General features: G+C 42.7%; 1 protein-coding gene across 9 annotated transcripts in view; it reads left to right on the top strand.

The window, feature by feature from the left end:
• Positions 1–23,508, top strand: part of AGBL2 (ATP/GTP binding protein like 2) — a 41,739-nt gene extending 18,231 nt beyond the window's left edge. For 5 of the 9 annotated variants that reach the window (XM_032640981.1, XM_032640972.1, XM_032640973.1 and 2 more), the window contains 11 exons: positions 4,176–4,329; positions 6,142–6,924; positions 8,693–8,849; positions 10,901–11,027; positions 11,569–11,669; positions 12,716–12,846; positions 16,137–16,203; positions 17,907–18,032; positions 18,543–18,650; positions 21,131–21,214; positions 22,759–23,508. In XM_032640981.1, coding sequence (XP_032496872.1) covers positions 4,176–4,329; positions 6,142–6,924; positions 8,693–8,849; positions 10,901–11,027; positions 11,569–11,669; positions 12,716–12,846; positions 16,137–16,203; positions 17,907–18,032; positions 18,543–18,650; positions 21,131–21,214; positions 22,759–22,932 — 2,012 coding nt within the window. In that variant the 3' untranslated portion in view covers positions 22,933–23,508. The remainder of the gene's footprint in view (positions 1–4,175; positions 4,330–6,141; positions 6,925–8,692; positions 8,850–10,900; positions 11,028–11,568; positions 11,670–12,715; positions 12,847–16,136; positions 16,204–17,906; positions 18,033–18,542; positions 18,651–21,130; positions 21,215–22,758) is intronic. The other 4 variants (XM_032640977.1, XM_032640975.1, XM_032640979.1 and 1 more) reach the window with 4 other exon arrangements.
• Positions 23,509–27,610: the final 4,102 nt, after the last annotated feature.

The raw sequence follows: 27,610 nt of genomic DNA, 5'->3' as shown, positions 1-27,610 counted from the left end.
AAAGTGAGCAGAAGGAAGGAAATAATAAAGATAAAAACAGAGATCAGGGCTTCCCTGGTGGCGCAGTGGTTGAGAGTCCGCCTACCGATGCAGGGGACACGGGTTCGTGCCCCAGTCCGGGAGGATCCCACGTGCCGCGGAGTGGCTGGGCCCATGGGCCATGGCCGCTGAGCCTGTGCGTCCGGAGCCTGTGCTCCGCAATGGGAGAGGCCACAGCAGTGAGAGGCCTGTGTACCGCAAAAACAAAACAAAATAAAACAAAAACAGAAATCAGTGAAATAGAAAAATAATACAGAAAATCAAACCAAAAGTTGGTCCTTTGGAAACATTAACAAAATTGACAGAACTTTAGCCAAATCAACCAAGAAAAAAGGAGAGGAGACACAAATTATAGAAATCTGGAATGCAAGGGGACACAAGCATCAACTCTACAGAAATCAAAACAATTATAAGGTAATGCTATTAATGACTTTATGTCAGCAAATTAAACAACATAGATGAACAGGAGAAATTGCTAGAAAAACATATCAAAACTGATTGAGGAAGAAATTCAGATTATGACAAAGAAATTGAATTAGTAATTTTAAATCTTCCTGCAAAGAAATCCCTGGGCCAGATGGCTTAACAGGATTTGTTTGAATTGTACCAAACATTTAAAGATGAAATAGCACTAATGCTTCAAAACTTTGAAAACAGAGGAGGAGGAGGAAACACTTCCCAGCTCTTCTTATGAAGCCAGTATTCAAAGCCAGACAAAGACATCACAAGAAAACTATAGATTGGTGTTCCTCATGAACATAAATGCAAAAATCCTCAACCAAATACCAGCAAACCAAATTCAACAGCATATGGAAAGGATTATATACCATGACCAAGGGAGATTTGTTCCAGGAATCCAAGGGTGGTTCAACATAAGAAAATTGATGTGACACACCACATTAATAGAACAAAGGGGGAAAAAAACACAGTCATCTCAATCAATGCAGAAAAAGCATTTGACAAAATCAGGCCTTTCATGATAAGAACATTCTGAAAACTAGAAATAGGAGAGAATTTCCTCCGTTTAGTAAAGGATATTTATGGAAAGGATGAATCAACTTCAAACCCACTAAAACAGCTATAACAGCAATACAGACAATAACAAGTGCTGGGGAGGATGTGAAACAGATGGTAATAGTAACCTTTAAGGCAGAAAAGATATATCATGTTAAAGAGAAGTAAGCTAATAGATAGTAATGATCAGAAAAGAAATCTATTTTATTGGAGGAGGAACATGTACCAAGTATAATTAGTAGAAATGAGATGTGTTAAGTCAGTGAAATCAGGGGAGGTTTTTACAGAAAAAAACTGTAATAGGAAGGAGGGACTGCAATATGTTTACATTCCTACAACTAGAAAAATAAAATGAGCCAGTTTTAGCAGAGAGGACCCATCTGAGATGTGGTTACACGTGCTCCGCTCCCAGTTGCCTTGATTTTGAGCTCTCGTTACTATTTTGGCAAAAGCTGGTGAGGTAGAAAAGGTGAAGCAACTCATAGTCTACCTAGCTCCACCTTATGGAATGTCTGAGGAGGAGCTTGGGAGACTTTAAACTCAGATCATAAGTCAGTAGACTTGGGTTATAAATAGTAGGGGATATACTGCTCCTGCAACCTCAAGAAATTCTTGGATATTATAAGCCTGTCTCACCTCTCATTGACTTTGCTGTAGTCATTTTCAATAAATCAGATGACCATGAATCGCCACCGCTTCATCTGTTCTATCCAGACATATTTCTACAAAGGAGGAAACCCTGGGATTGAGAGATCATTCTCCTGATATGGCAGCTTTTGTGAATTGTCCTTATTGTCCTGTTACTACACATTTGTGGCAGCTGTCTTGATCTTCTTGTCCTTTGGATTCATCAAGGAGAGTTGAGCCCACACTGTTGGAGGAATGAAGAAACAGAAAACTGAGAAGATGGGGCTCCGGGGAGAATCTGGGAGTTTGTTAGCTTAGGAGACCTAGAGCAACCACTTGCTGTAAGGATATTGAGGGGAAAATAAGAAAGAGGTTTTGTTATTGAAAAATGTTACTGTGGGCTATGAGTTGGATCATTTGTTTTGTTTTGTTTTTTTTAATTTATTTTATTTTATTTACTTTTGGCTGTGTTGGGTCTTCGTTGCTGTGCGCAGGCTTTCTCTAGTTGCGGTGAGCAGAGGCTACTCTTTGTTGCGGTGCGCAGGCTTCTTATTGCGGTGGCCTCTCCCGTTGCGGAGCACAAGCCCTAGACATGCAGGCTTCAGTCGCTGTGGCTCGCGGGCTCAGTAGATGTGGCGCATGGGCTTAGTTGCTCCACGGCATGCGGGATCCTCCCTGACCAGGGCTCGAACCCGTATCCCCTGCATTGGCAGGTGGATTCCCAACCACTGCACCATCAGGGAAGCCCCTGGATCGTTTTTAAGTTACCTTAAAGACTAAAGAAAATATTGAAATTCCTATATTAATGACATCTGGTTGCCGATCTGTACTTTGATTGTGGTTCCATGAAGAGATCGAATAACATGGGTCCCCAACTCTTAAATGGATTTACTTGTACTCCTGCTGCTGCTTCTGTTTTTACTTCCTTTTTATGCTCGCTTTCTCCTTTGCTTTCATTTATTATCCAAATATTTATTCTCTAAGTCTCCACAGTGGCAAGGTTGCGTATAGAAGCAAAAGTCATCATAATGTGAATATACTTACTAATGAACTGACTACTTATAAAATCAGACCCCTACATGTTTCTATTTGTTTAATTCTCGTATCTGTCCTGCCCGATGGTCAGCATCTTTGCTGGTATCAGTCACTTGTTGATGGTGGATATTGTTAGCATCTGACAACATAATGCAAGTACAGTAAAAAATTAATTGCAAACTGAAATTATCCTGGGACTTCCCTGGTGGCATAGTAGTTAAGACTCCGTGCTCCCAGTGCAGGGGGGCTGAGTTCGATCCCTGGTCAGGGAACTAGATCCCACGTGCATGCTGCAGCTGAGAGTTCGCATGCCACAACTAAGGAGCCTGTGTGCCTCAACTATGGAGCCAGTGAGCCACAACTAAGGAGCCCACAAGCTGCAACTAAGGAATCCGCCTGCCACAACTAAGACCCAGTGCAACCAAATAAATAAATAAATATTTTTAATAGTAAAATTATCCTTAGAAGAGATGCAGGATTGTATGAAGTTGATGAATGTTAAAGAATTGCTTGCACCACTGCAAAGCCATTGACAACTGAGAATCTAGAAATTTTTTATCAGTTAACAGTTAAAGAGAACATCAACAAAAGATGACAAAATAGATTCTTCTGGACACAACTGATAAGAACAGTGTGGTACAAAGAGAATCCTTGGGAGAACCGTGGGGACTAAAAGAGTTTTGCAAAAGTAACTGCAAAAAATCAAAGATGTCACATGGCATTCTCACTGAATTTGTCTGAAAAATTGTAAGCCCACCAAAATAAAAAAAAATTAACAATTGATTCTTTGTTATTCCAAAGATTAGAAAGAGGTTGTGATTATAATCTAAATTTTCCTAAATAAAATAATATAAATTGTGTAATGTTTTTTGTTTTAGCTTAATGTTAAAGAAAAAGTTTCAATCATAACCTTTTCTTTTCACTAATTACTATGATATTTTGTTTCCCCTCTTAGACAAATTGCACTTGTGCCAGTTCTTCTCATGCTTCTATTTTTCTTATATTTAAATCTGGAATGATATACCAAACAATGACATGGAGTGTACTTTATTTTCTCTCTTTTTTTTCCCCCTTTATCTTCTTTTTAAATTAATAAATAGGTGCTATTTGGCTTTTTGTTTGTTCTTGTAGAATAAGATTGCAAATGTTTTCCGGTGCTCCACTTAGAATGTAGTTTTTTGCCAACATCCTTTTAAATTAGAGTTTAAATGGGTAGAAGCAGTATTTGAGTTGCCAAGGGTAACCAGGTAGCAAAAGGAAGTCCTCTAAACTACTTAAAGGTAGGTCTTCAAATATATACATTTTTAAAAATTAAAAGTCTCAGCAAGGACAATGGAAAATTTAAATACTCATTGTTCTTAAGCTAGAATAGTGCTGAACACAGAAGGGTTCAATTAATGTTTGCTGGATAGATGGATTCTGAGTGAAACTTGGACTGAGTATGTCTGTCTCTTCTGCAGTGCCCACCGAAGATTCCTATTTCACCAGTTCCAGAGTGGGAGGCAAACCAGGGATTATCAAGGAACTGGCAGTCACGTTGCAAGGACCAGAAGATGATACTCTACTGTTTGAATCAAGGTTTGAGAGTGGGAACCTGCAGAAAGCTACTAGAGTGTGAGTAACAGAGGAATTTCCCAAAGGGATGATGACTGAAGTGACTGAGAAGTGTCTTCAGGAATCATGTTAGCGATCAGGAGTGTTTTTGTGAAAGAGAAAAGTGATGAGAGGTAATTGTGAGGACGATGAAGAAGAATGGAATCATTGTGACTCATACTTTTCAGAATGAAAATTTATCTAAATTATTTTTTCTACTTCTAAAAGAAATTAGTGCACGTTTGAAATTTGCATTGTTGACCTGAAATAAACAGACTGTCAGATATTTCTCCAGCAAAGATGCGTTTATTCAGGATTGGCAGAGAACTGCAATTCAGGGTCTGCAACCACGGGGGACGCCACATGCAAGTCCCACACTACAAGAGAGGGAGAACATTTTCACTGAGAGGAGAAGGAAGTTGGGAGGGCTCCAGTAAACAAAGGGTCCGTGGCTTTTCATTGGCTGAGTCCTTGCCAGGAAGGAAAAGGAGTCTTTTTTTCTTCCTGTTGGGCTCTGCTATCATTGCAGGGCATGAGAGCTCCCTCTTCTGGTCTCCCAACTCTATTTAATTGGGTTTCTGGTTATTAATTTTTTACAGTCTCAATAAAAATACCATAAAAGTTGCAGTTCTATAATCATACCTCCTGGATGCAGCAACTGTTTATAGTTTTGTGTATATGCATTAATTTTCTTTCTCTCTCTATAATATGTAATATACACAAATTATATATTTTTTAAAATAGGAAAGTGGTATACATACTGTTTTACATGTTGCTTTTTTCCACTTAATAAAATTTAAATATTTTTCTATGGCCATATCACAGATATTCCTATTGTCCTATTGTATGGATACTCCATACCTTATTCACCTTGTCCCCAACTGATGGGAAATTAAGATGTTTACAATATTTTGCTTAATGAATTAATACCCTTAGGCATTTTTTTTTTTTGGTCGCACTGTGCAGCTTGCGGGATCTTAGCTCCCCGACCAGGGATCGAATCCATGCTCCCTGCAGTGGAAGCGCAGAGTCCTAACCACTGGACCACCAGGGAATTCCCTGCATTTATATTTTTAAGTATTTGTGGTTTTATGAGATAAACTCTAGAAATAAAATTGTTGGTTCAGGGTTTGATCACTTCAGTACTGCTAGTTTTTGCCCATTTGCCCTCCCAGTGTGATTTCAGTCCCCATCAACTGTGTGTGAGAGTGCCTGGTTCGCAGCACTGGAATGTTGATGAGGTGGAGGGGGAAAGGGCATCCTATTTTAATTGGTACTTCATTAATTATGCATGTGGGTGAATATCTTTCCATGCTTTTTGGCATTTGTATTTTGTCTTCTGCAAGTTCAACAAGGTGAAAGCATTCCAGAGATGCCCCCTCATCTTCAAATAAGTGAGGATCAGATATAAAAATAGCACAGAGGGCTTACAGGTCTCCTCTACAGTGATGATGTCCAGGATGTAGCTAACAGCCAACATGGGGCTCTGGCTTCACTGCTGTTCAGTGTGTTGAAGAGAAATGTGTTGAAGTGGTTAGAAACTGCTATTGGATACTCTCAAAAGATACCAAGAAGCTCACAGTGCTCCCAGAAATGCTGTGCAGCAGTGGAAGTTTTGAGATTCTTCCTGTCCCAGTCCGAATAAACTTTCTTTTCCCAAGTTCCTGCTAGCCTAATATGTGAGTTGGAAAACTAGGGAAATAAGAAAATAAATATGTGATGTAGCAGGCTTTTCTGTTGTAATAAGATCTGTTTTTACCAGAGGGAAACAATGTTTGTTTTTTGAGGGGCGTGTGGAGTTATAGAGATATTCTTCTGTGTTCTGTATTACAGAAACACCTATGAGTATGAACTCACCTTGCGAACTGACCTCTACACGAATAAGCACACTCAGTGGTTTTATTTTCGAATTCAGAACACCAGAAAAGATGTCACCTATCGCTTCACCATCGTCAACCTCCTGAAACCCAAGAGCCTTTATACTATAGGGATGAAGCCACTCATGTATTCCCAATTGGATGCCAGCACCCACAGCATTGGCTGGAGGAGAGAAGGAAATGAAATCAGGTACTATAGGAGCAACACGGATGATGGGCAGCAGCCCTTTTACTGTCTCACATGGACCATTCAGTTTCCACATGACCAGGACACTTGCTTCTTTGCACACTTCTACCCATATACGTATACTGACTTGCAGTGCTTCCTCCTGTCAGTGGCAAACAGCCCCGTCCAATCTCAGTTCTGCAAACTCCGAACTTTATGTAGGAGCCTTGCAGGAAACATCGTCTACCTGCTCACCATCACCAACCCAGCCCGGACCCCTCAAGAGGCAGCTGCAAAGAAAGCTGTGGTCTTGACTGCCAGAGTGCACCCTGGGGAAAGTAATGGCTCTTGGATTATGAAAGGCTTTTTGGACTTCATCCTTAGCAACTCCCCAGATGCCCAGCTCCTCAGAGATATCTTTATCTTCAAAGTGGTTCCCATGTTAAATCCAGACGGAGTGATCGTGGGGAATTATCGTTGTTCATTGGCTGGAAGGGACTTGAACAGGCATTATAAAACTATTCTGAAGGAGTCTTTTCCTTGTATCTGGCACACCAGGAACATGATCAAGAGGTGAGGCTTTTATCTATTACTCTTACTCTGAATGCTGTCAGCACTATCTGATGGCATGAGATCTCTTCTCATGGCACAGGAATCGGGTATAGCTTTGTGGACAGTCTTCAACGTTCTCTTTGCAGCCACTTGGGTTTGTTCATTTTCAAACTTTAAATCATGTCTTAGCTTTGGGTTGAAACTGAACATGCGAGATTTCAGCTAGAAGCATTTCACTTATAAGTGAAATGATTGAATGGAAAAGGTCAAAAGTCAAGGAGTTCATAGGTCTTCATGATGGGACTTGTGTAACAGTAATAATAATAGTAGTACCTAACAATTAGTGAGTGCTTATGTACGACAGGCAGTATTACACATGACCCGTTTAATCTTCACATTCACCCTGTGAGGTAGGCACAATCAATATCCCCATCTTGTATATGATGAGGAAATTAAGGCCCAGAAAGTTTAAGAAACTTGCCCAAAGTCATAGAGCTAGTTCTCTGGTTGCAGAGTCTGAATGCCTTATTACCATCTTATATTGCCTCTTATGAAGAATGAATAATAATGGGACTTCCCTGGTGGCTCAGTGGTTGGGAGTACGCCTGCCAATGCAGGGGACACGGGTTCGAGCCCTGGTCCGGGAAGATCCCACATGCTGTGGGGCACAACTACTGAGCCTGCGCTCTAGAGCCCGTGAGCCACAACTACTGAAGCCCATGTGCCTAGAGCCCGTGCTCCACAACAAGAGAAGCCACTGCAGTGAGAAGCCTGATCACCGCAACAAAGAGCAACCCCCGCTCGCCACAACTAGAAAAGCCCGCGTGCAGCAACAAGACCCAATGCAGCCAAAAATAAATAAATAAATTTATTTTTTTAAAAAAAAAAGAATAATAAATCAATCTGCATTTTCCAAGCATATATAAAAGCAGTTGAAGCCTATGATAGAATAGCACCCGCCTTAAGGGAGCTTCCATTTCGCTGGGCATGCAACTGCAGCAGATACGAATATGTGAACGCACGCACCTTCTCACCATATCTGTGTGAATGGCTGAGAGTTGTGTTGGGTTGGTAGGCAAAATGGCTAAGAGCATATATTGGAGTCAGGCAGGCCTGGGTTTGAGACCTGGTTTTACTACTGGCTGGTTCTGGGACCATAGAAGTGATTTAACCTCTCTGTGCTTCCGCTTTCTTATCTGTAAAATGGGGATAATAGTACCTGTGCTGGGTGGTGACTGTGAGGATTCAATGAGATAATCCATGTAATCTAATAGCACAGTACCCTGCACACTGTAAATGTGGGGCATTATTGTTACCACCACCTTCATCATGGAGAAGATGTTTGGAGGTGTCCTGGTAATCAGGAAACAAAGAAGAGCTGAGTCTTAAAGGAACTAGCCCTGGAATGTTAGAAACCAAGGCTTTCTTTGGTTCTTTCCCCTCTCTACCTCTCTCTCTTTTCCACAGTTCTGCACCAGAGTGGGCTTTCCTTTGGTAGATTTTCTCCTCCTTCTTGTCAGCTTATGCAAGGCCTACCCATCTCCCCTTTCCACATCCCCTTTTCCATCAAGTTCCTCTGGCTGGCAGAGGCAAGGAGTGCTGGTGACATGTTTCCAGCAGGGGCTGAGGTTGGGCATAGGGTCCTTTGAAGGTCATTAGGGGCTGAAATTTTCTTAGGGGGGAAAGTATCAACAGACATCCTTAAGGAAGAGACTCCAAAGGATCCTTGATCATGCTCATGCCCTGTATATCCACTGAGTTCTTTGTTTGCCTCCCCCACCCCCAACAGACTTCTTGAAGAAAGGGAGGTTCTCTTGTATTGTGATTTCCACGGCCACAGCCGTAAGAGTAATATCTTCCTGTACGGCTGTAATAACAATGATCACAAGTTCTGGCTTCACGAGCGAGTCTTTCCTTTAATGTTAAGCAAAAATGCACCAGATAAGGTAAGCATGTAAGGTAATTTTCTGTCCATTGACTAAGGGGGAAGGATAACTCATTGCTTCCTATATGCAGTGTTTGATTTGCCACTTTTATCTCTCCATTATCTTGGGTAAATCCCAGCTACCTGGACTTCAAGAATTTAGAAACGTGTGGCTTTAAGAATTACTCTGTGTCCGATGAAAAGATAAGTAAAATGTAGTATATCCACACAATGGAATGTTATTTGGCAATAAGAAGAATTAAGTACTGGTATGCTAGGACACGGATGAACCTTGAAAACATTATGCTAAGTAAAAGAAGCTAGACACAAAAAGCCACATATATGATTCCATTCTATGAAATGTTCAGAAGAGGCAAATATATAGAGACAGAAAGTGGGTTAATGATTGCCTAGGGCTGATGTGAGGAGGATGGCATGGGGAGTGACTGCTAATGAGGGGTACTGGGTTTCTTTTCGGGGTGATGAAAATGTTCTAAACTTAGGTTGTGGTAATGGTCGCACAACTCTGAATATCTTTAAATCACTGAATTGTGTGCTTTAAATGTGTGGATTTTATGGTATGTGAATTATATCTCAATAAAGATGATTTTTTTAATTGCTCTAGGCACAGGTTCAAACTGTTAGTAGGTAGAATTCTCTATCATCTTTCATCCTGTGTTTGGCAGTGGAAGAAGGGACTGAAGGACAAATGCTAATATTGCTAATAGCAAAATGCTAATATTATATGAGCCTCCACAGAAACGTTTATGTAATACAAGGTCACAAATAACTGCAAGATATTAAAGGGCTAATAAAAACAACTTAAAAGTCTTTAATAGTTGGCTGAGTAACAGCTCTGTGACAGTTGTATCTGCATTGATTTAGAAGCTGGTTTTCAACATCATAAATAAATTCACAAAATGTAACTGTCATTGGAAAGAAGAAAGAAGAAGGCTGGATTCAGAAAAGTATTTAAATGACAGTGTAAATTTTCTCACATAAAGATACAGGACAAATGTTTTGTCTCTGCTACTCTTATCTGTAAAAACAGAGAAGAAAGAAAAAGGAAGCCTTTTTTCCTTCTGCCCTTTATCCCTCCCTCCCTTCTTTCCTTTCTTTTTCCTTTTCTTTTTTCAATCTTCCTGTTTTTTCCAGGAATCTCTTTTCTTCACATGAAATCCCATCGGGAACCTAGCATTTAAAACAATGAAAAGCAGCGCTGGGCTAATGGAAGTGGGCGGAGGGAGGGCTCAGCACCCTGCCGTCCTGTGTCCTCCTCAGTTCTTGTGCAGCAGGAGCGCCCTGGGGCTCCTCGGTAGAACCTCTGGATTTCAGAGAGCACAATTCAGAAATCACTGGTAGTGAGACGCCTTCCAACTCTAAAGCATTTTCAGCAGGACAGGATAGGTTGGGATAGTTGCAAAGTATATGTTTACAGACTCCAAGTGAGGAAAGAGAATTGGGGCGGTCATGAAAGACAGTGGAGGATATTGAACTCCAAGCCAGAAACGTTAGTGATGAGCAGCAGAAGAGCTCTAGGCAGAGGCTGTAGGGGCGGGGCACACACAGCTCATAGAAAGAGGGCAAATGCAGCTAGACCCAAGGGTTCAAGTTGGGGAGGGGTAGAAAATAAACCTTAGAAAGGCTGGCTAGTGCCTTGAATGCTAAAGTAAGCCAGCGTTCCCAAACAGGCCCTCAAGGAACCCTAGTCCTGCAAAATGTTCCTGGGGAAGGTGGCGAAGGAAAGGAAGGGTTCATGAGCAATGAAAATCAGAATATACTCTCTCCCCTTTGGAGGGTCAGCGTTCACAACAACATATTAAATGCTCTGAGAAGTTCCGCAGAGGAGGCCTGTTTGGTCTTGTTAAACCTTCTTCTCCCTGACCAACAGAACTCATTTTTTTCCTCTGTTACATCTAGTAACATCTCTTAGAATTAGTACGTTATGGAACATACGTTAGGAAGTAACATATAGAACCCAAGGGAACCATTTTTTTAATTCATATTAGTGAATTTTAGACATCTTAACGTTTGCCAATTTATAATTAACAGAGGGCTTGGATTTCTCTTTAGTTCTCTTTCCATAGTTGTAATTTTAAAGTCCAAAAGTGCAAAGAAGGAACAGGACGAGTCGTGATGTGGCGGATGGGAATCCTAAACAGCTATACCATGGAGTCTACCTTTGGTGGGTCCACACTGGGTAAGCTCTCTTTTGTATATCATAAGCCAGCATGGCAAGGGGACGCCAAGCAAAGCACTGGGGAGATGAAATCTCCTTGAATGTTGGGGAAATAATTGACGTAGAAGATTTTCTTGTCTGTGCCTTAATGTTAAATTTGAGAACCCAAAATATGAGTGTGAAACATAATACCTGATGGGGCAGTATGGCATAGTCGTTGCTCAGGCCCTGGAAATCAGGCAGCTCTGGGTTTGAATTTCCGTTTACTGGCAATAATAATAGTACCTGCATTACAGGCACTACTTAATGAGGAAGTGCATGTAAAGCACTTGACATAGTGCCTACCACAGAGTAAAGCCTCAGTAACTGTAGCCATCATGATTGTAAACTTGTTCATTGTCAGAGGTTCTCCTGAATCAAACTAAAACTAGAAGGAGAGAGACCCTGTCCAGAAGCGTAATATTCTAGAATCATAGGTGGTGTTTCTAACGAGATATTCATAAATTAGATTTGCATTTGCTCATTAAGATTTAATAAGAAGTGTTATGGATTTTTTCCGCAGGCAATAGAAGAGACACTCACTTTACCCCTGAGGATCTAACATCCCTGGGTTATCATGTCTGTGACACCCTTCTGGATTTCTGTGATCCTGACAGAACCAAGGTAAAAATGGGGTTTCAGGAAATATGGTGATGTTACTGTGATCGTTTTCACATGGGTCCGAAGTCAGCCCGGTGGGATTACAGGCAATCTTTATTTTCCTCTTAATATTTTTCTGAAGTTTTTCTAATCAAAGAAAATAAGAAAGCCCCCAGCCTGCAGTCTCAGCAAACAATAAGACCTCATACTTCCCCAAGAACAGAGGCCATGGTGCCAGCTTCCCTTCAGCACCCCTCTCCCTCACTTCTAGGCTTAGCTGTGGCAGCACCAATTCTTACTTCCCTTCCTCCTATTTCAGAAAATCAGGTGTCCTTTCTCTTCTCCAAAACTATCCCTGTCCTTCAAGCACTTGCCAACCTCCCCTGTGGCGTCCCTGAGGTCTTGCCTCAGTTACCTCCTCTCTTTTCTGTGCCCTCAGTTTTTTCCTTTTCTTCTTCCCCTCGACTGCAGATGTTCTCAAGCTGCCCCCATCCTAAATACAAACAAAGGCTTCCTTTAGCCTTGTTGCTCCAGGAGATTATTTCTATTTCGCATCACCACTCACCTTCTTAAAAGGGAGCCTATACTCATGGTCTCTAACTCGTCTCTCACACCCGCTCTGAAATGTCGGCCCTGGGAACACATGACATGCACCACTCTGGATGCAACTGTTCAATTAAAAAATACTTAAAAGACACTTTGACCTCAACATAGGGCCTGTTAAATCAGATTTGCCGTAGGCCAAATTCTGAACAACCCCATTCTAACTTTCCCTACTCAATAAAATAAAATAAATCTGACCTTTGCATTGTTCAAGAAGTGTATTATTGGCTTTAGCCAGGGAAAAGTGACTAAAGCAGTGTTCACTGATATTCTGCCCTAAAAATGCTTCTGTCTGTTCTTACAGCTCATGTAACTTATTGTTAACACGTCCTTAGTAGCAGAGGTTACAGCTTACTCATCTTTATGTCCCCAGCAATAAATAAAGTGCCTTTCAGCGTATACTTAGTAAATATCTGATGAATAACTAAATGAATAATCAAAAATAGTTCTTTTTTTCACTTCCATAGTTCATGCAGTGTCTAGCAGAGCTTAAAGAGCTCTTACAACAGGAGATCCATAAAAAATTCAAAGAACTTGGACAAGATATGGATTTAGAAGGAAGCTGGAGTGACATCTCTTTGACTGACATTGAATCCAGGTAACAAACTTCATTTCAAAGAAAAAACATAGGGGTTCTATATTTTTTTTTTTTAATCGTCTTGCCTGCTCTGTTGTTTTGTCGGTTTTGAACCTCAGGTGCAAAATATTGAATAAATCACGGCACCCTTGAATGCACTTCATTCCTTCAACAACTCTGTATTGAGTGCCTGATCTTTGACAGCCTCTCTTCTAGGCTCTAGAAAGCGTTAGGGAGATGGGCAGGCAGTTTGTGTAGGGCCTTATAGGCAATTGTGAAGCCTTTGTCTTTTACTTCAAGGGAGATGGAAAGCCTTCGGAAGGTTTTAGGTACACAAGTATCGTGACCTGACTTAGGTTTTACTGGGGCTGCTATGTGGAAAAGAGATTGTAAAGAGGAAAGGTCTAAGCAGGACACTCATTGGGAGGCTCTTGCAATAATACAGAAGAAGGGTGATGGTGCTTAGGGGTGTAGCAGTGTTTGGGGCTGTGGGAATTGGTTGGATTCTAGATATATTTTGAAGTTTCACACATTAAGATTTGCTTATGGATTGGATATCGGGCATGAGAGAAAGAGAGAATGACTCTATAATTGGTTGGATGGAGTTGCCTTTAACTGAGCTGGGGAAGATGAAGTGGGGGGAGAAGGTTAGGGGGGTGATGAAGATCAGGAATCTGGTGTTGGGCATGTTGAGTTTGAGGTGTCTAGTAGATGTCTAAATGGAGATATGGAATAAGCAGTTGGATATATGAGTCTGGAGTTCAGTGTAGAGAGGTCTGATGGAGAGAGTCATCATGGATAGATGATATTTAAACCTTAAGTGTGGCAGATATCCCAAGGGAGTAAGTGCAGGTAGAGTAGAGAAGAGGGCTGAGTCTGAGCTGGGTACCATAGCTGTAAGAGGTTAAAGAGACCGTGAAGAGCCAGCGAATAAGACCAGGAAGGGACCAGCACGGCCAAAAGAAAACCAGGAGAGTGATTCTTTTAAAGTAAATCAGATCGTGTCGTTCCTCTGTTTAAAAACACCTCAGTGGCTCCACCACTTCACTCAGATACAAAGTCAAGGACCCTACAGTGGCCTACAAGGCTATAGGATCTAGCCATCTGCTACCTCTGTGACCTCCACCCTCACCTCTCACACACTGCTACAGCTACACTGGCCTCCCCGCTCTACCTCAGGGCCCTTGCACTGGCAGTTCCAACTGCTCTCCCCCAGATATTCACAATGCTAATTCCTTCACCCCCTTCAAGTCTTTGCTTAAGCGCCAGCTTTTTCAGTGTGGCCTCTACCCTCATTACTCTAATATTGCAGCTTGCTCCCCTGCCTTCACCCTCCTGCCATTCCTCAACCCCTTTACATGCTCTGCTTTTTTCCATAGCATTTTACCACCTTCTGTATCATTTGTCATTCTATATCACTTATGTCTTTGTTGTGTCTGTTATTTATTGCCCGTCTCCCCCTACTAGGGTGTACGTTCCACAAGGTCAGAGATCTTTGTTTTGTTCATCTCTGTATCTCATTTACTTAGAACAGTACCTGGCACATAGGGAGAGCTCAATAAATATTTGTTGAGTTCATTCAGTATGTAGGATCTCGGGCCCACTCTAATAGTCTCCACAGCTATTTTAAGAAGCCCCCAGGTAGGGGGTGGTTATTTCACAGGTATACCAGAACACCTGCTACTCAAGCTTACCGCCCCAGCTGTCCCCAGTCAGAAGGTTCTGGTCAGGGCATGGCGGCCTTCTGCTAGAGACTGCACTGTAGTCTGTGGTAGAAAGTGGGAAGGGGATGGCTCGCCCACCCACTCTATGTAGCACGTTGATCCTGGGTCCTAAAGTAGTTCTGCTGGCTGAGTCTCCCAAATGTCTCTTTAGGAACCTTAAACCAGACCAGCAGCCCAGGTAGGGTGTCCCATTCACCACGTCGCCTCTTCCACTCTCCCAGAATCCTTTGCCTAACTCTCCAGGACCACTGCATCAAACCCTCTTCACTTTCAGCCTCAAAAACAAAATGCCTCCCGCATATCAAGTCATACATATAGGGCCCAGGGGGACCAACTCAGAAGCATCCTGACTGCATTCTGACAGGCTCAGCAGGGATACTCTGAGGCATTTAGTTAAGAGTTACTGAAACCAATCTGCCAACCTCTGCACCAGCCTCCATGGGGCTCCTCCTATCCATTCACACGGTTACACAGAAAAGCAGACTTGTGTGCAAGCCCAGTTTGAGTTTGCTTGGTCTGTGTGCACATACATGATTTTCGACATCATCTGGGGTATACTGCATCTAATGTTTTTTATCCCATTTGTTAAAGTTTTCTATTACCTCCGAAAGGGACTTCAGAGGCTATTATCTAGTGGCCTCAAAGGCTACTCCTCAGACTGGAAAAGCCTTGTGAGAACAGGGAGTTGGGAATTAGATCAGAGAAGAGAGGGCTTTCTTCCTGCTGCCTTGCTGTGGGGCTCCTCATTGTGCACTGATGGGAGGGCGGGGGGGCCTGAGCAGAATGAAAGTGCTGAGCAAGAGTGGTTTGAAGTGCTGTCTTTTCCCAGGAGATTTGAGTTTTGTGCCTAAGACGTTTTTTTATATATGGAGGACGTGTCATAGAGCACAGCTTTCAGTTCTAGCCAACCACACCCCAGGAAAGGGGAAAATATAATGTGACACAGAAGCAAAGGACATGATGAAGGAAGAAAGGATGGATTATCTGTGTCTTCATTCCTCCTAGCCTTTGAAGAAAAGGGGAGGGGACAGTTTGTGGGGAGGACTTGAGATCAATCTAGATGTGCTCCAAAACTTTTGAAGGGGGAATTGGGGTGATAAAAGTAATACTCCTAATCTCTGACCTACAGATTCTTTGTTATTAAATATATCTATTTGCATATTCAACACATGTTTGAAGAGTACCCAGTCAGATCCTTGCTCTCTGAACTGGTAGTGCCTAGACAGGTATGAACGAGACAAAGCCCCTGCTTGCAGACAAATCCCAGTCCCCTGCCGTTCTCCAGGGCCGCTCATTAAGAATCCTACAGTCTCTCACAATCACTGCCAAGGGCAGCTTTGCCCATCCGGCCAGTGTTTATTTTGCCACTTGGTTCATCTCTGTTTCCTGTGCACTGCCTGGCATGCAGTAGGTGTTCAGAATGAATGAATGGATATGCTTATCAAGAATTCTTAGTAATTGAAACACAGACAATGAGGGCAAATAGCAGACTAGGTGTCCTAATCCCATGCTGCTGGTCTGCTAGGCGTTTTACATCCTAGACATTAATAACAGGTATTTCCCTTTTTCCTTTCCTTTTGGCAACAGCACCAGTGGTTCTGACAGCTCCTTCTCAGATGGTCTCCCTGTTCACCTACTGAACACAACAGATGAGGTAAGATTATAGAGACTCTTGCACCCAGAAAGTAGCAGCCTAAAGAAAGCATGACACTACTGGATAATTTGGAAGAATTTTCAACTATCCCAAGATCTGCAGAAAATACAGCAGTAACATCCTAACTGGTTACCCTGCCCTGGAGTCTTTCATTTTGTCCTTTATGACTTTCTTTTTTAAATCTAGGGGGGAAACATGCGAGAACTCCATATTTATTCCAAAATTAATTAAAAGTGGGGAAAAAAAGTTTAACTAAAAGTGAAACCCATGTTAAGAGATAGAGGTTGTTAGAAATGACCCAGAATTTCCCTGGTGGCGCCGTGGTTAAGAATCTACCTGCCAATGCAGGGGACACGGGTTCGATCCCTGGTCTGGGAAGATCCCATATGCTGGGGAGCAGCTAAGCCCCTGCACCACAACTACTGAGCCCATGTGCCACAACTACTGAAGCCCGCTGCCTAGAGCCCGTGCTGTACAACAAGAGAAGCCACCGTAATGAGAAGCCCGCGCACCGCAATGAAGGGTAGTCCCTGCTCGCCACAACTAGAGAAAGCCTGCGCACATGCAGCAACAAAGACCCAACGCAACCAAAAATAAATAAAATATAAACAAAATTTTTAAAAAATGACCCATACTTTTTTTAAAAATAAATTTATTTTTGGCTTCACAAGGGCTTTTCTCTAGTTGCGGTGAGCAGGGGCTCCTCTTCGTTGCAGTGTGCGGGCTTCTCATTACGGTGGCTTCTCATTGTACAGCACGGGCTCTAGGCACGCGGACTTCAGTAGTTGTGGCACGCAGGCTCAGTAGTTGTGGCTCACGGGCTCTAGAGCACAGTAGTCGTGGCACACGGGCTGAGTTGTTCCACGGCATGTAGGATCTTCCCAGACCAGGGCTCAAACCTGTGTCCCCTGCACTGGGAGGCAAATTGCTAACCACTGCGCCACCAGGGGAGTCCCACAAATGAGCCATACTTTTAAAAAAATTTGTTTGTTTACATGGTCTTAGGTAGTTTTTTTATATTTCCATATATTAAGTAATTTTTCTTCTGCCCCATCAATGAACAGACTTGTTTTTCACATAGATGGTATAAGAGCTTTAGAAACAGTAAAATGTTTGTTGTGGTTCACTGTGCACCTGATTTCCTAGTTGCATTAAGAAGTGTCTTCATCATAGGGTGAGTTTAAGGCTGTGTCAGAAGGAACCAGCCATATCAGACTGGACCCTACGGTTTCTTCAGCTGGATTTACAGCAGCATCAGTATAAGCTTCACCACACCATAGATACCTGGAAAATTAGTCCTGAGCTTCATTTGCTTAATTATTAAAGCCACCCTATGGTAACAACCAAACTGTATCTATTAAGCACACATCTAATAATCAGTATTATCTGTACCTGCCAATATTGCCATAAGTAATGTGCTTTCAAATTTTATATCACAGATATGTGTTTATTGGTATAGGTGCCCCTTTGGCAGTATATCTATAATAGGGGGATTTGGATGGTGTTAAGTGGGGAGGGGTCTCTGGTAATGAGGTAACTGAACTGTTTTTTGATTCTCCAAACCAACAGCAGTTCAAAACTGTGAGGGCACACATACTGGGTTAGCCATTGTGTCTTGAGTGTTGTGTGAAAAGAGTGCTACATGTGGGTAGGCGTACCGCTGGAATCATCAACGGCTAATTTCTCTGTACTTTCTGGAATAGTTGAATCAGAAGAAGAAGATGTATAAGAAGAAAAAAAGGAAGCCACTTCAGTCTAGGAAACAGCGAAATAAACAGTATCAGAAAAGTAATTTGATGCAGGAGTCAAAGTTAACAGAAGATGCCCCAGTAAGAAAGCTCTGTTGCCTACTTCTACTGTCCAGTTAGAGTTTTCTACAGAGGGAGCAGGACAAAGAGTTAAGGCTTACTCTAAACCAGAAAGGGAATGGGAAATAGGGCAGGGGGAAGTTTTCTATTTGGATTTCAGAACTCTCCCATGGGTCCTCTGGATATCCCTAAGCAGATTTCAGCTTAGCGCACTAATCCTCCACTACACTCTAGCATAGCAAGTCTGGGTTTCCACCAAGTCTGGATTTCCAGAGGAAGGAGATGGTAATGGAAAAGTGGTGGCTAGAACTAGACCAGAGATTCTGGGTGGCTGAGAATTCAGGCCTGGTCCAGGCTAAGGACACTTGGATACCTCCTTCCTGCCTGCCACGCCCACACCATACCCCCTGCTTTCTAAAGATGAAAATGCTTTCAGAGGTGGGAGTTTTACTCTTGGGTGAATTGGGTCAATTATGAGTTGATTAATTGTAATAGAGCAACTGAAAAATATTCTCTTTGCAATCCTTCTAGGAAGGGGCAGGGTTTGCTTCCACTCTGCAAAAGCAGCCTGCTTTTTTCAAAAATTCAGAGAATACCAGTTCTTCAATGATGAAAAATGAAAAACCAAGGTTGAATGAGGTAGTATTTTTGCTTGACTTTTTTTTTTTTTCACTCACTCATGGAAAATTTATTAAAAACCTTTTTTTTGGTAATATGGTTAAAGTGTACAACATGATGATTTTTTTTTTTTTTTTTTGCGGTACGCGGGCCTCTCACTGTTGTGGCCTCTCCCGCTGCGGAGCACAGGCTCTGGACACACAGGCTCAGCGGCCATGGCTCACGGGCCCAGCCGCTCCGCGGCATGTGGGATCTTCCCGGCCCGGGGCATGAACCCGTGTCCCCTGCATCGGCAGGCGGACTCTCAACCACTGCGCCACCAGGGAAGCCCTACAACATGATGATTTGATATATATATATATATATATATATATATACACATTGAGAAAGGATTGTCACTGTTTAGTTAATTAATACATCCTTCACCTCAAAGAAATATTCACTTTTTTTTTTTTTTTTTTTGCTGAGAACTCTTAAGTCCTACTCTGTTAGCAAATTTAAATTATACAACACAGTACTGTCAGCTATAGGCACCATTCTATACATGGTAATCTTCACACCTCATTCATTTTATAACTGAAAGTTTGTATCCTTTTACCACCCTCTCCCTATTTTCCCCAATCCCAAGCACCTGGCAACCACCATTCTACTCTCTGTTTCTATGAGTTTGAATTTTTTTTTTAGATTCCACATATAAGTGATACCGTGCAGCATTTGTCTTTGTCTGGCTCATTTCACTTAGCATAATGCCCTCCACCCATGTGCATATGTTTTGTTGCAAATGGCAGGATTTCCTTCCTTTTTAAGGCTGGATTATATTGTTTGCAAGTATTTTCTCCCATTCGATAGGTTATCTTTTCATTTTATTGATTGTTTCCTTTGTTGTGCAGAAGCTTTTCAGTTTTAGTCTCACTTGTAAAAAATTTTGCTTTTATTGTCTTTGCTTTTGATGTCAAATCCAAAAAATCATTGCCAATGTCAAGGACTTTACCCCCTATGTTTTCTTCTAAAAGTTGTACAGTTTGGGATCTTGAATTTAAATTTTTAATCCATTTTGTGTTGACTTTTGTGTATGGTATAAGACGGGGTACAGTTGAATTCTTTTGCGCATGTGGATATCTAGTTTTCCTAGCACCATTTATTAAGGATACAGTCTTTTCACCCACTGGTTATTTTTGGCTCCTGTGTTGAAAATTAATTGACTATATATGCATGAGTTTATTTCTGGGCTCTCTATTCTGTTCCATTCTTGACTTTTTGTCACACAGATTCTCTGATTTTTCCAATTAGTACGTCTCTCTCAGAGGGTGAAGAGTGCAATAGCCCTGTGTCACTCTTACTGTCAGTACCACTGGGAGCAGAGGAACATTAAAATTGGTGGGGACACTGACACTGCTTTGGATTAGACACCACTGAAGTCTGATATCACATATTGGTGAATTGTGATTTTATACCCAAAACATAAGAGCTGGCTGCTTTAACCATCCATCCATCCATTCAGCAAATTGTATTGTGTAACTACTATGCGCCAGGCTGTCTGCTGGATGCTGGGAGTGCAACATTGAACAAAACACTATCCCTGCCTCAGGGACCTTAGGGTCTGCTGGGTATTTTAACAAGTAAGCAGGAAGCTACATACAGAGTAGGATGCAGTAGGAAACAGAGGAGACAAATTCACCCAACTTTTAGTACTCTGGAGTGTGGCTATAAAATCCTTGATTCTTTTATGTATAAAAATAGGTTTGGGGCTTCCCTGGTGGCGCAGTGGTTGAGAGTCCGCCTGCCGATGCGGGGGACACGGGTTCGTGACCCGGTCCGGGAAGATCCCACATGCCGCGGAGCGGCTGGGCCCGTGAGCCATGGCCGCTGAGCCTGCGCGTCCGGAGCCTGTGCTCCGCAAAGGGAGAGGCCACAACAGTGAGAGGCCCACATACCACCAAAAAAAAAAAAAAATAGGTTTGGGTACAATAGTAGCCAAATAGGGTGCATGAGGCCCTCCTCGTGTGGAATGCTGCCCTGTGGTTAGGGATGATAGAATAAGGTCCCACAGCATTACACGGAGGAGCCCGCCCAAAGCACAGCCATCTCTGTTCAGCATTGAGGGCCATTCAGTGTCTAGTGTAATAATGGCAAGAGCACAAGCTATGGGGTCTGTCTTGAGTTCAAATTCCATCCCCACTATGTAGTTTTCCGTGAGTTACTTAACCACCCAGGGGCTCAGTTGCTGCATCTAAAATGTTGGGGTAATAATATCTACACACAAGGTTGTTGAGAATATTCAATGCGAAACCGTGTGTGAAATGCCTGGCATATGGTAGGCATTCAATAAGTATTAGTTTCCTTCTTTTCTTCAAACTACTATTTGTTTGTGTTCTGCCTCTCTTTCCATGTTAGAGTATCATAATGAACCAACATGCATGTATAAAAATTACTCTGTGTGTTTTATATAATCACACTTGTCCAAGTGGAAAATTTAGTGAAAATGTGTTCATTTATTTTAGTTAAATGGAAGAGACAAAGGCACCTCCCTGGGCCCATCAAAAATGACCACCTTGATTTTGACTAAGAATAAAGAGAGAATGCAGGTATTTCACCTGATATATGTATATATATATGCCAGCAATTAATTTATTTTTCAAATGTATTATGTGATTTGGAGAGGTGGTGATCTGCAATCCACACAGTATCACCTCCTTGGATTTGTTCTGCTGAGGTGAACATCTAACGTAGTTAGATGTAGTCTCAGGCTACAAAACACCTGACCAGCCAGGGGCATTGCCCACAAAGTACTGCAGGATGGAGGAAGCCCACCCAGGGCTGAAAGCTTGCCATGGAGAATTTAGTTTCATTTCAATGAACATTTGTTAGGTAGCTATTATTTTGTAAATCCATGGCAACATTTCAGGTAAAAAATGATGGTGAACGCAGTGGTTCTGAACCCTAGGAGGTGTTAACAAACCGGGGTGTCACCATCAGTTGTGAGGGGTGTTTCACATCCACTGTTACAGTGATCATTCGGTACCGAGGTTTGTGAACGATTTGCTTTTTTAAAATAATAAGTTAGAATGAATTCCTATTTATCCCTATAATAACATCTCTCTTGCTCCTTTGAACTTGCATATTCTTTCCTGAGAGGGAGGAAAAAGACGTAAAGAAACAGCTGGTGAGCTGCGGTTTCAAATAGCCCTGATTGTGTCTGTGGCAAAGTGCTGTTCACCTGTGTCCGGGTGGGGCAAAGATTGAGGACCACTGGATTACTGTAGGTGCACTAGGTATAGAACGGATGATTCTCTCAAGGTGAAGTCCCTGCCGTCTTCCCAAGTCTGCTGCTTGGCAGTTCTCAGGATGATGCTCTCATTTACCCGTCAGTATTTTATGGAGGATCTACTATGTGTGGGGCCCTTTGAAGACTGTATGACACGAGCCCTCCCTTAAGGCCGTGATCCTCTAGGAGGGGTAACAAGGTAGATAGTCCAACCACCATGATATAACAGAAACAGAGCAGTGACAAGAGAGATGTAGATAAAGTCAAATCAAAGAGGATTCTGTCCTGACACGCTGATAAGTGATGACTGTCCTCTTTCCTCATACAGCATCCACTGCAGGATGTCTGTGGGTGGCTAAAACCATATCCTACCACTGAAACATGCAAGCTAGGCTGTAACATGTAACCAGGGATTCAGTTAAACACAATGTAGTAGACGAATGCCATCCAAACCTTTACTTTTACTTCATTTTCTTTAAATTTCTAATTTAATGTTTCTGTAACAGATGTAGGCATTTAAATTCTGTGGCAGGTCAGATAAGCAGAGTCTAAAAAAGGAGACAGTCTCCCAGCCTGTAAATCAAGCTCTTCTCTTCCTTTGCGTAATGTTTCTAGACAGCTTATAAAATGCAGTCCCTAAACTCAGGGCAATTAAAATATTGCCCATGGACCTTCCTTTGGCTATCAGAGGGACTAGGACAAGTGCTTGATTGATGCCTGCCCTGTACCAACGCCAGCTACTTTGGTATTTGAGGGGAAATGCAAATACTTCTCACTGACTCCTGCAAAACCAGCACCAACCCTAACTATAACTTCAGGAATTGCAGCATCAAGTGGTTCACCTTTTATGTCTTGTTTGCACAGAGAGAGAAGCCAGGATTTACAGTATCATGCTCTCCAAAGAGAAACACAAACCCCAGCCAAGAGCGAGCTCCAGATACGAAGCCAAACTGGTCCAGGAACAGATATCCTGCCACAAAGGGAGGCCGTACGACCGCGGTGGTATACCCATCCTTGCACATATACACCTACCCATAGGGTGCCTGGGCCATGCCACACAGGCGCTTCCTTGCTGTGTTTTGGGTTAGACACATCTTGTAACGAAGGGATTTGTATGCTAGGGAATTACGTTCATTTGTGGTATTCTGTGTTGTGTGTTCACCATGCGCTGTCCTCACCCCAGGTGCTTACACTGTGTCCGTGCGCTCCAGATGCATACCTCACGAACGAAATTATTTTTTCATAAAATGAAATTTTATTGTGATGTATCCAAAAGCTTCCCCTATCAGAAATTGAAGTGTGTGCTCGTGAAACTACAACACAGATATACCTCAGTTTAACCAATAGATATTCTCTCTAAAATTATGTGCAAATCAATTTTAAAAGTGCAAACTCTGTTTTAAACGTATTCTGGGAGTTTACTGTGTTAAAAGTCTTGTGTCAGAGCTTTCTAGTGTTCAATGATTAGTCTGACTGGGGTATATCAGGTTTGCTCAGGGTGAGGTGTTCCCACATAGAGAAAACAACTCATGTACTACCTGGAAGTTGCATATATTATGTTCAGCATGGTTATGTAAATTTTTTAACCCACCGATTAAAATTCTTTCTCTCCCACAAATTGTTCCCTTTGATTGGTTAACTGCATAATCTTATGTGAATAGATATTTTAGATATTCTATCCCTCGCAAGCACCAAGCACCATCTGCTGGCTACAGCCTGCATGTCAACGTGCAGGAGTCACGTTAAACAAGGGTCACTCCAGTCCATGCCAGGCCTCCTGTTTTGACTTTACCTGCTTCCTTTCACATTGGATTGAAAGTTTCCTAGTACGTTTTTCGTCACTTTTAAACTCTTTCAGCCACCACCACTACCTAGATGACTAGAGATTAGAACCAAATGGCAACACATTTTATTATAATCCCAGTGTCTGTGTCTTTTTTTTTTTAATTAATAGACTTTATTTTGAGAACAGTTCTAGATTTACAAAGAAATTGAGGAAATAGTACAGAGAGTTCCCATATACTGCCCATCTCTCCCCACACACATTGTGTGCGTGGGGTTTTTTTGTTTTTGTTTTTATTTATCTATTTATTTTTGGCTGTGTTGGGTCTTCGTTGCTGCACGAGGGCTTTCTTTAGTTGCGGCGAGCAGGGGCTCCTCTTCATGCGGTGAGCGGGCTTCTCACTGTGGTGCCTTCTCTTGTTGCGGAGCATGGGCTCTAGGCGCGCGGGCTTCAGTAGCTGTGGCACGTGGGCTTAGTAGTTGTGGCTCACGGGCTCTAGAGCGCAGGCTCAGTAGTTGTGGCACACAGGCTTAGTTGCTCCGCAGCATGTGGGATCCTCCCAGACCAGGGCTTGAACCCGTGTCCCCTGCATTGGCAGGTGGATTCTTAACCACTGCGCCACCAGGGAAGCTCTGTGTATGTGTTTTTAAAGGGAATATCTGCCCATGCTCTTTACGTAGGAGTTTGCAAATGGCCTTCTTCTATTCCACATCTTACACCCTAAAACTATTAGTCAACATTTTAAGTATCTAGAAATCACCCAGCCAAAACCCCACTTTTTATTCCTAAAAGGATATCTTTAAAGGACAAGTCCCAAAACAAACCACTGAGAGCAAGCCTTGTTTGAAAGTTGTTCAGAAATACTTGGTTTTTGCTCCAAATAATTTTGGAAGAAGTTTATTGAAAGCACCCCAGTATGATATTTTTGGAATAAAAAACTAGAATACATGATCAGATTTTTTTTAAGTGCTTTTTGAGAGTGAAAAGCTTCCTGAGAGCTGTGGTTTGGCTGCTAAGATATCAAAGGGGCAAAAAGGAGAGGATCCTATGCAACCCAGGCACAGCCTCCACATCCAGTAATTGCCGAAAGGCCATGGCAGTTCAGTGTCGGGCCCTGCCCGGCTCACAGTCAGTCCCGTAAAGCAGTAGCTATTTGTTTTCTTTAGAAAAGAGGGGCAAGTTTGCCTGCTTAGACTAAGAGAAAGTGCCCCGCAGGGCATTTACGTGCTACAGCATCTAAGCCAATATGCCTATCATTTCTCATTGTGCTTTTTTTTTTAAAAACATATCTTTTTAAAATAAATGTATTTACTTATTTATTTATTTTTGGCTGCGCTGGGTCTTCGTTGCTGTGCGCCGGCTTTATCTAGTTGCGGCGAGTGGTCTTCGTCGCGGTGCGCGGGCTTCTCATTGCGGTGGCTTCTCTTGTTGTGGAGCACGGGCTCTAGGCGCGCGGGCTTCAGTAGCTGTGGCACGTGGGCTCAGTAGTTGTGGTGCACAACTGTAGAGAGAAATTATGCTATGTGAAAATTCCAGCTTCCTGCTGGCACTCCTACCCTAAGACATGGGCTCTTCCCCCAAATTCATCAGTCAGAAAGAGTGCACTCAGCAGTGACTTAGGAACTAAGGAGAATGCAGTGATGTGTCAGACTCCATTCCTGTGCTTAAAGCCCAGGTGGGAACAGACTAGTGAACCAAAGCAAGCCTGTCAGTAAGACACTCTGCTATAGCTTTAGAACGTTGTCGTGGGTTAAAGAGAGCCACCCACCGAAATGTGAAATACCTGGGTTTGAATCCCACCCAGACTCGGGGGTGGTGGGTGCAGTTGCTTAACAGCTCTGGACCTTCGTTCTCTGACCTGAAAAGTGAAGTGACTGTCCAGGTGAAGTGATCTCTAAGGCCCCTTCATTTTTACAAAATCACATTGGTTTGAATACTTCCCCCAGCTGTTGATCATGGATTGCAGTAAGGTGCCTAGAACAGCTTCCCTCTTGGGCCTGAACCAGCTAGGTCCTGTCACCCAGCCTCTGGTCCTCGGGGAAACAAAGCCACTTTGGTGGCTCTAAATACAGTCCCCTCCCCTCTCGGCCCCTCCAAGCTTGGCACAAGCCATCTCTCCCCCCGGCCCCCTGAACCGTTGGATTCAGTGACCAGAAATCACTTCAGTAAACCCCTTCTCAGCTGAGCTCAAACTCCAGCCACTCCCCTTTCTCTTGGCTTCACTTCCTCCCCCATTCAGCCCAGACTCCAGGGTGCATTACATCAACCCCTTCCCTGCCAGCACCCCGGACTCCTCACCCTCTGTGCTTCTGCCACATCCACCTGGTAGTTCCCCAACTTTGGCTCCTTCCAGCCATCCCGACCATCTGTCTTCTCCACTCCTACACCCAGCCTGCCAAGATGGCTGCAGGAAAACCTGTCCTTGAGCAAACCGGGGCCACCGCTCACGTGTCTCCTCCAGCCTCAGAAATGTATCCTCTGCTCCTGAAATGGAAGTTCTCTCACCCTTCCTTCTCCGTGGCTATTTTACACCTCCTCCCTTTGCTCAAGTCCCCTGCTTCCCTCCCAGCAAACAACCTCGTTAGGACGAAGTGGTTAAGAAGCTAGGCTCTGGTGGGATGGGGTAGGGAGAAAACTACAAACAAATTCTGAACTCTTTTTAGTAGGTTTGTTTATGTACTTGTATTGGCAAAATGATTCTGAAACTATTTTAGGTGTATTACATGATCGGGCAAATGAGTAAATGTATTGATGTTGTTAAGAGCCAGGATTCTCACTCTGGAAAAAGAAACATACAAATATTTAATGGAGGGAAACAAGAAAAAACCCTTGGAAGTGGATTGGAATTGGAGATATCAGTGTGCACTCATGATTTCTAAAATATGTATAGGTATGTATATTCACATGTATATATATTCAGCTCTGTCTGCTAAGAGGGCCTAAAATCCAACACACCCCGTTAGCAATAAGCATATTTTGCACTGAGATCTTGTACTCTCATACCGTTCCCCTCTGAAAGGAATCAGGATTCATTAGAGAAATGGCTGCTTCCAGGGCTGGTACATTGCAAATATGCGATGAGTGGCCTGGAACATTTTGTTATGCCAAAAAGTAAGAAAGTACTTTAAAAAAAAAATTAGTAGTAGGCATTTCATAGACAAAGGAGCCAGCTTGAAGGAGCTGCCACCAGCCAAAGCTGGGATATTAGGTACCAAAATGATTAACGACATTCATAAATTATAACCCATTGAAAAAGTTAGGAATCAGTGAGTTCATATTAATGAGAAAGGGAGAGAGAGAGAGAAGAGAAAGAAAGTAGAATGAATGCTGAGTGTCAAATGGTGAATGCAGAGGGAGTGCTGGAGTTGGGATCAACATTTTGCAACCACCATAGTAAAATGGATCAGGCAAGAATCACCAGTGGAGGCTAAATTTAGAAGGAAATATGAGGAGCGGGATATTTGCATGGGTTCAAAGTGTCTCCACTCAGATTGCTTACTAGCTGTAAAGGAAAAAGTAGTTAACTCTGTGATGAAGAAATTGGACGACATCTTGACTGAGTGACCACTGAGGGGTGGATTGACATCACGTAATTCTGATGCGACACCTGAGAACACATCACATATGTATTATTCTGGCTGGAAACGCATACCCTGAATCTAATCATGAAACATGAGACGAAGGCAAAATAAGGAGCATTCTACCCAAAACAAAAATCTTGACTCTGGCATCAGAATGTCTGGGTTCAAATGCTGGCTTTACTGGTTTTATGACCTTAGGCAAGTTACTCTCTCAGAGACTCAACTTCCTCATCTGTGAAATGGGAACACTAGCAGGACCCACCTTTCAGCGTTGCTGGGGGTGCTGGATGAGAGAATGCATATAAGGCACTTATCAGAGTGCCCTACACGCAAAAGGCTCTCAGGAATGGTT

This window comes from Phocoena sinus, chromosome 8 (genome assembly GCF_008692025.1).
Source record: "Phocoena sinus isolate mPhoSin1 chromosome 8, mPhoSin1.pri, whole genome shotgun sequence".
NCBI lineage: Eukaryota > Metazoa > Chordata > Mammalia > Artiodactyla > Phocoenidae > Phocoena > Phocoena sinus.
Note: the sequence above shows the minus strand (reverse complement) of the source record. Positions and strands in the feature narration are given on the sequence as shown.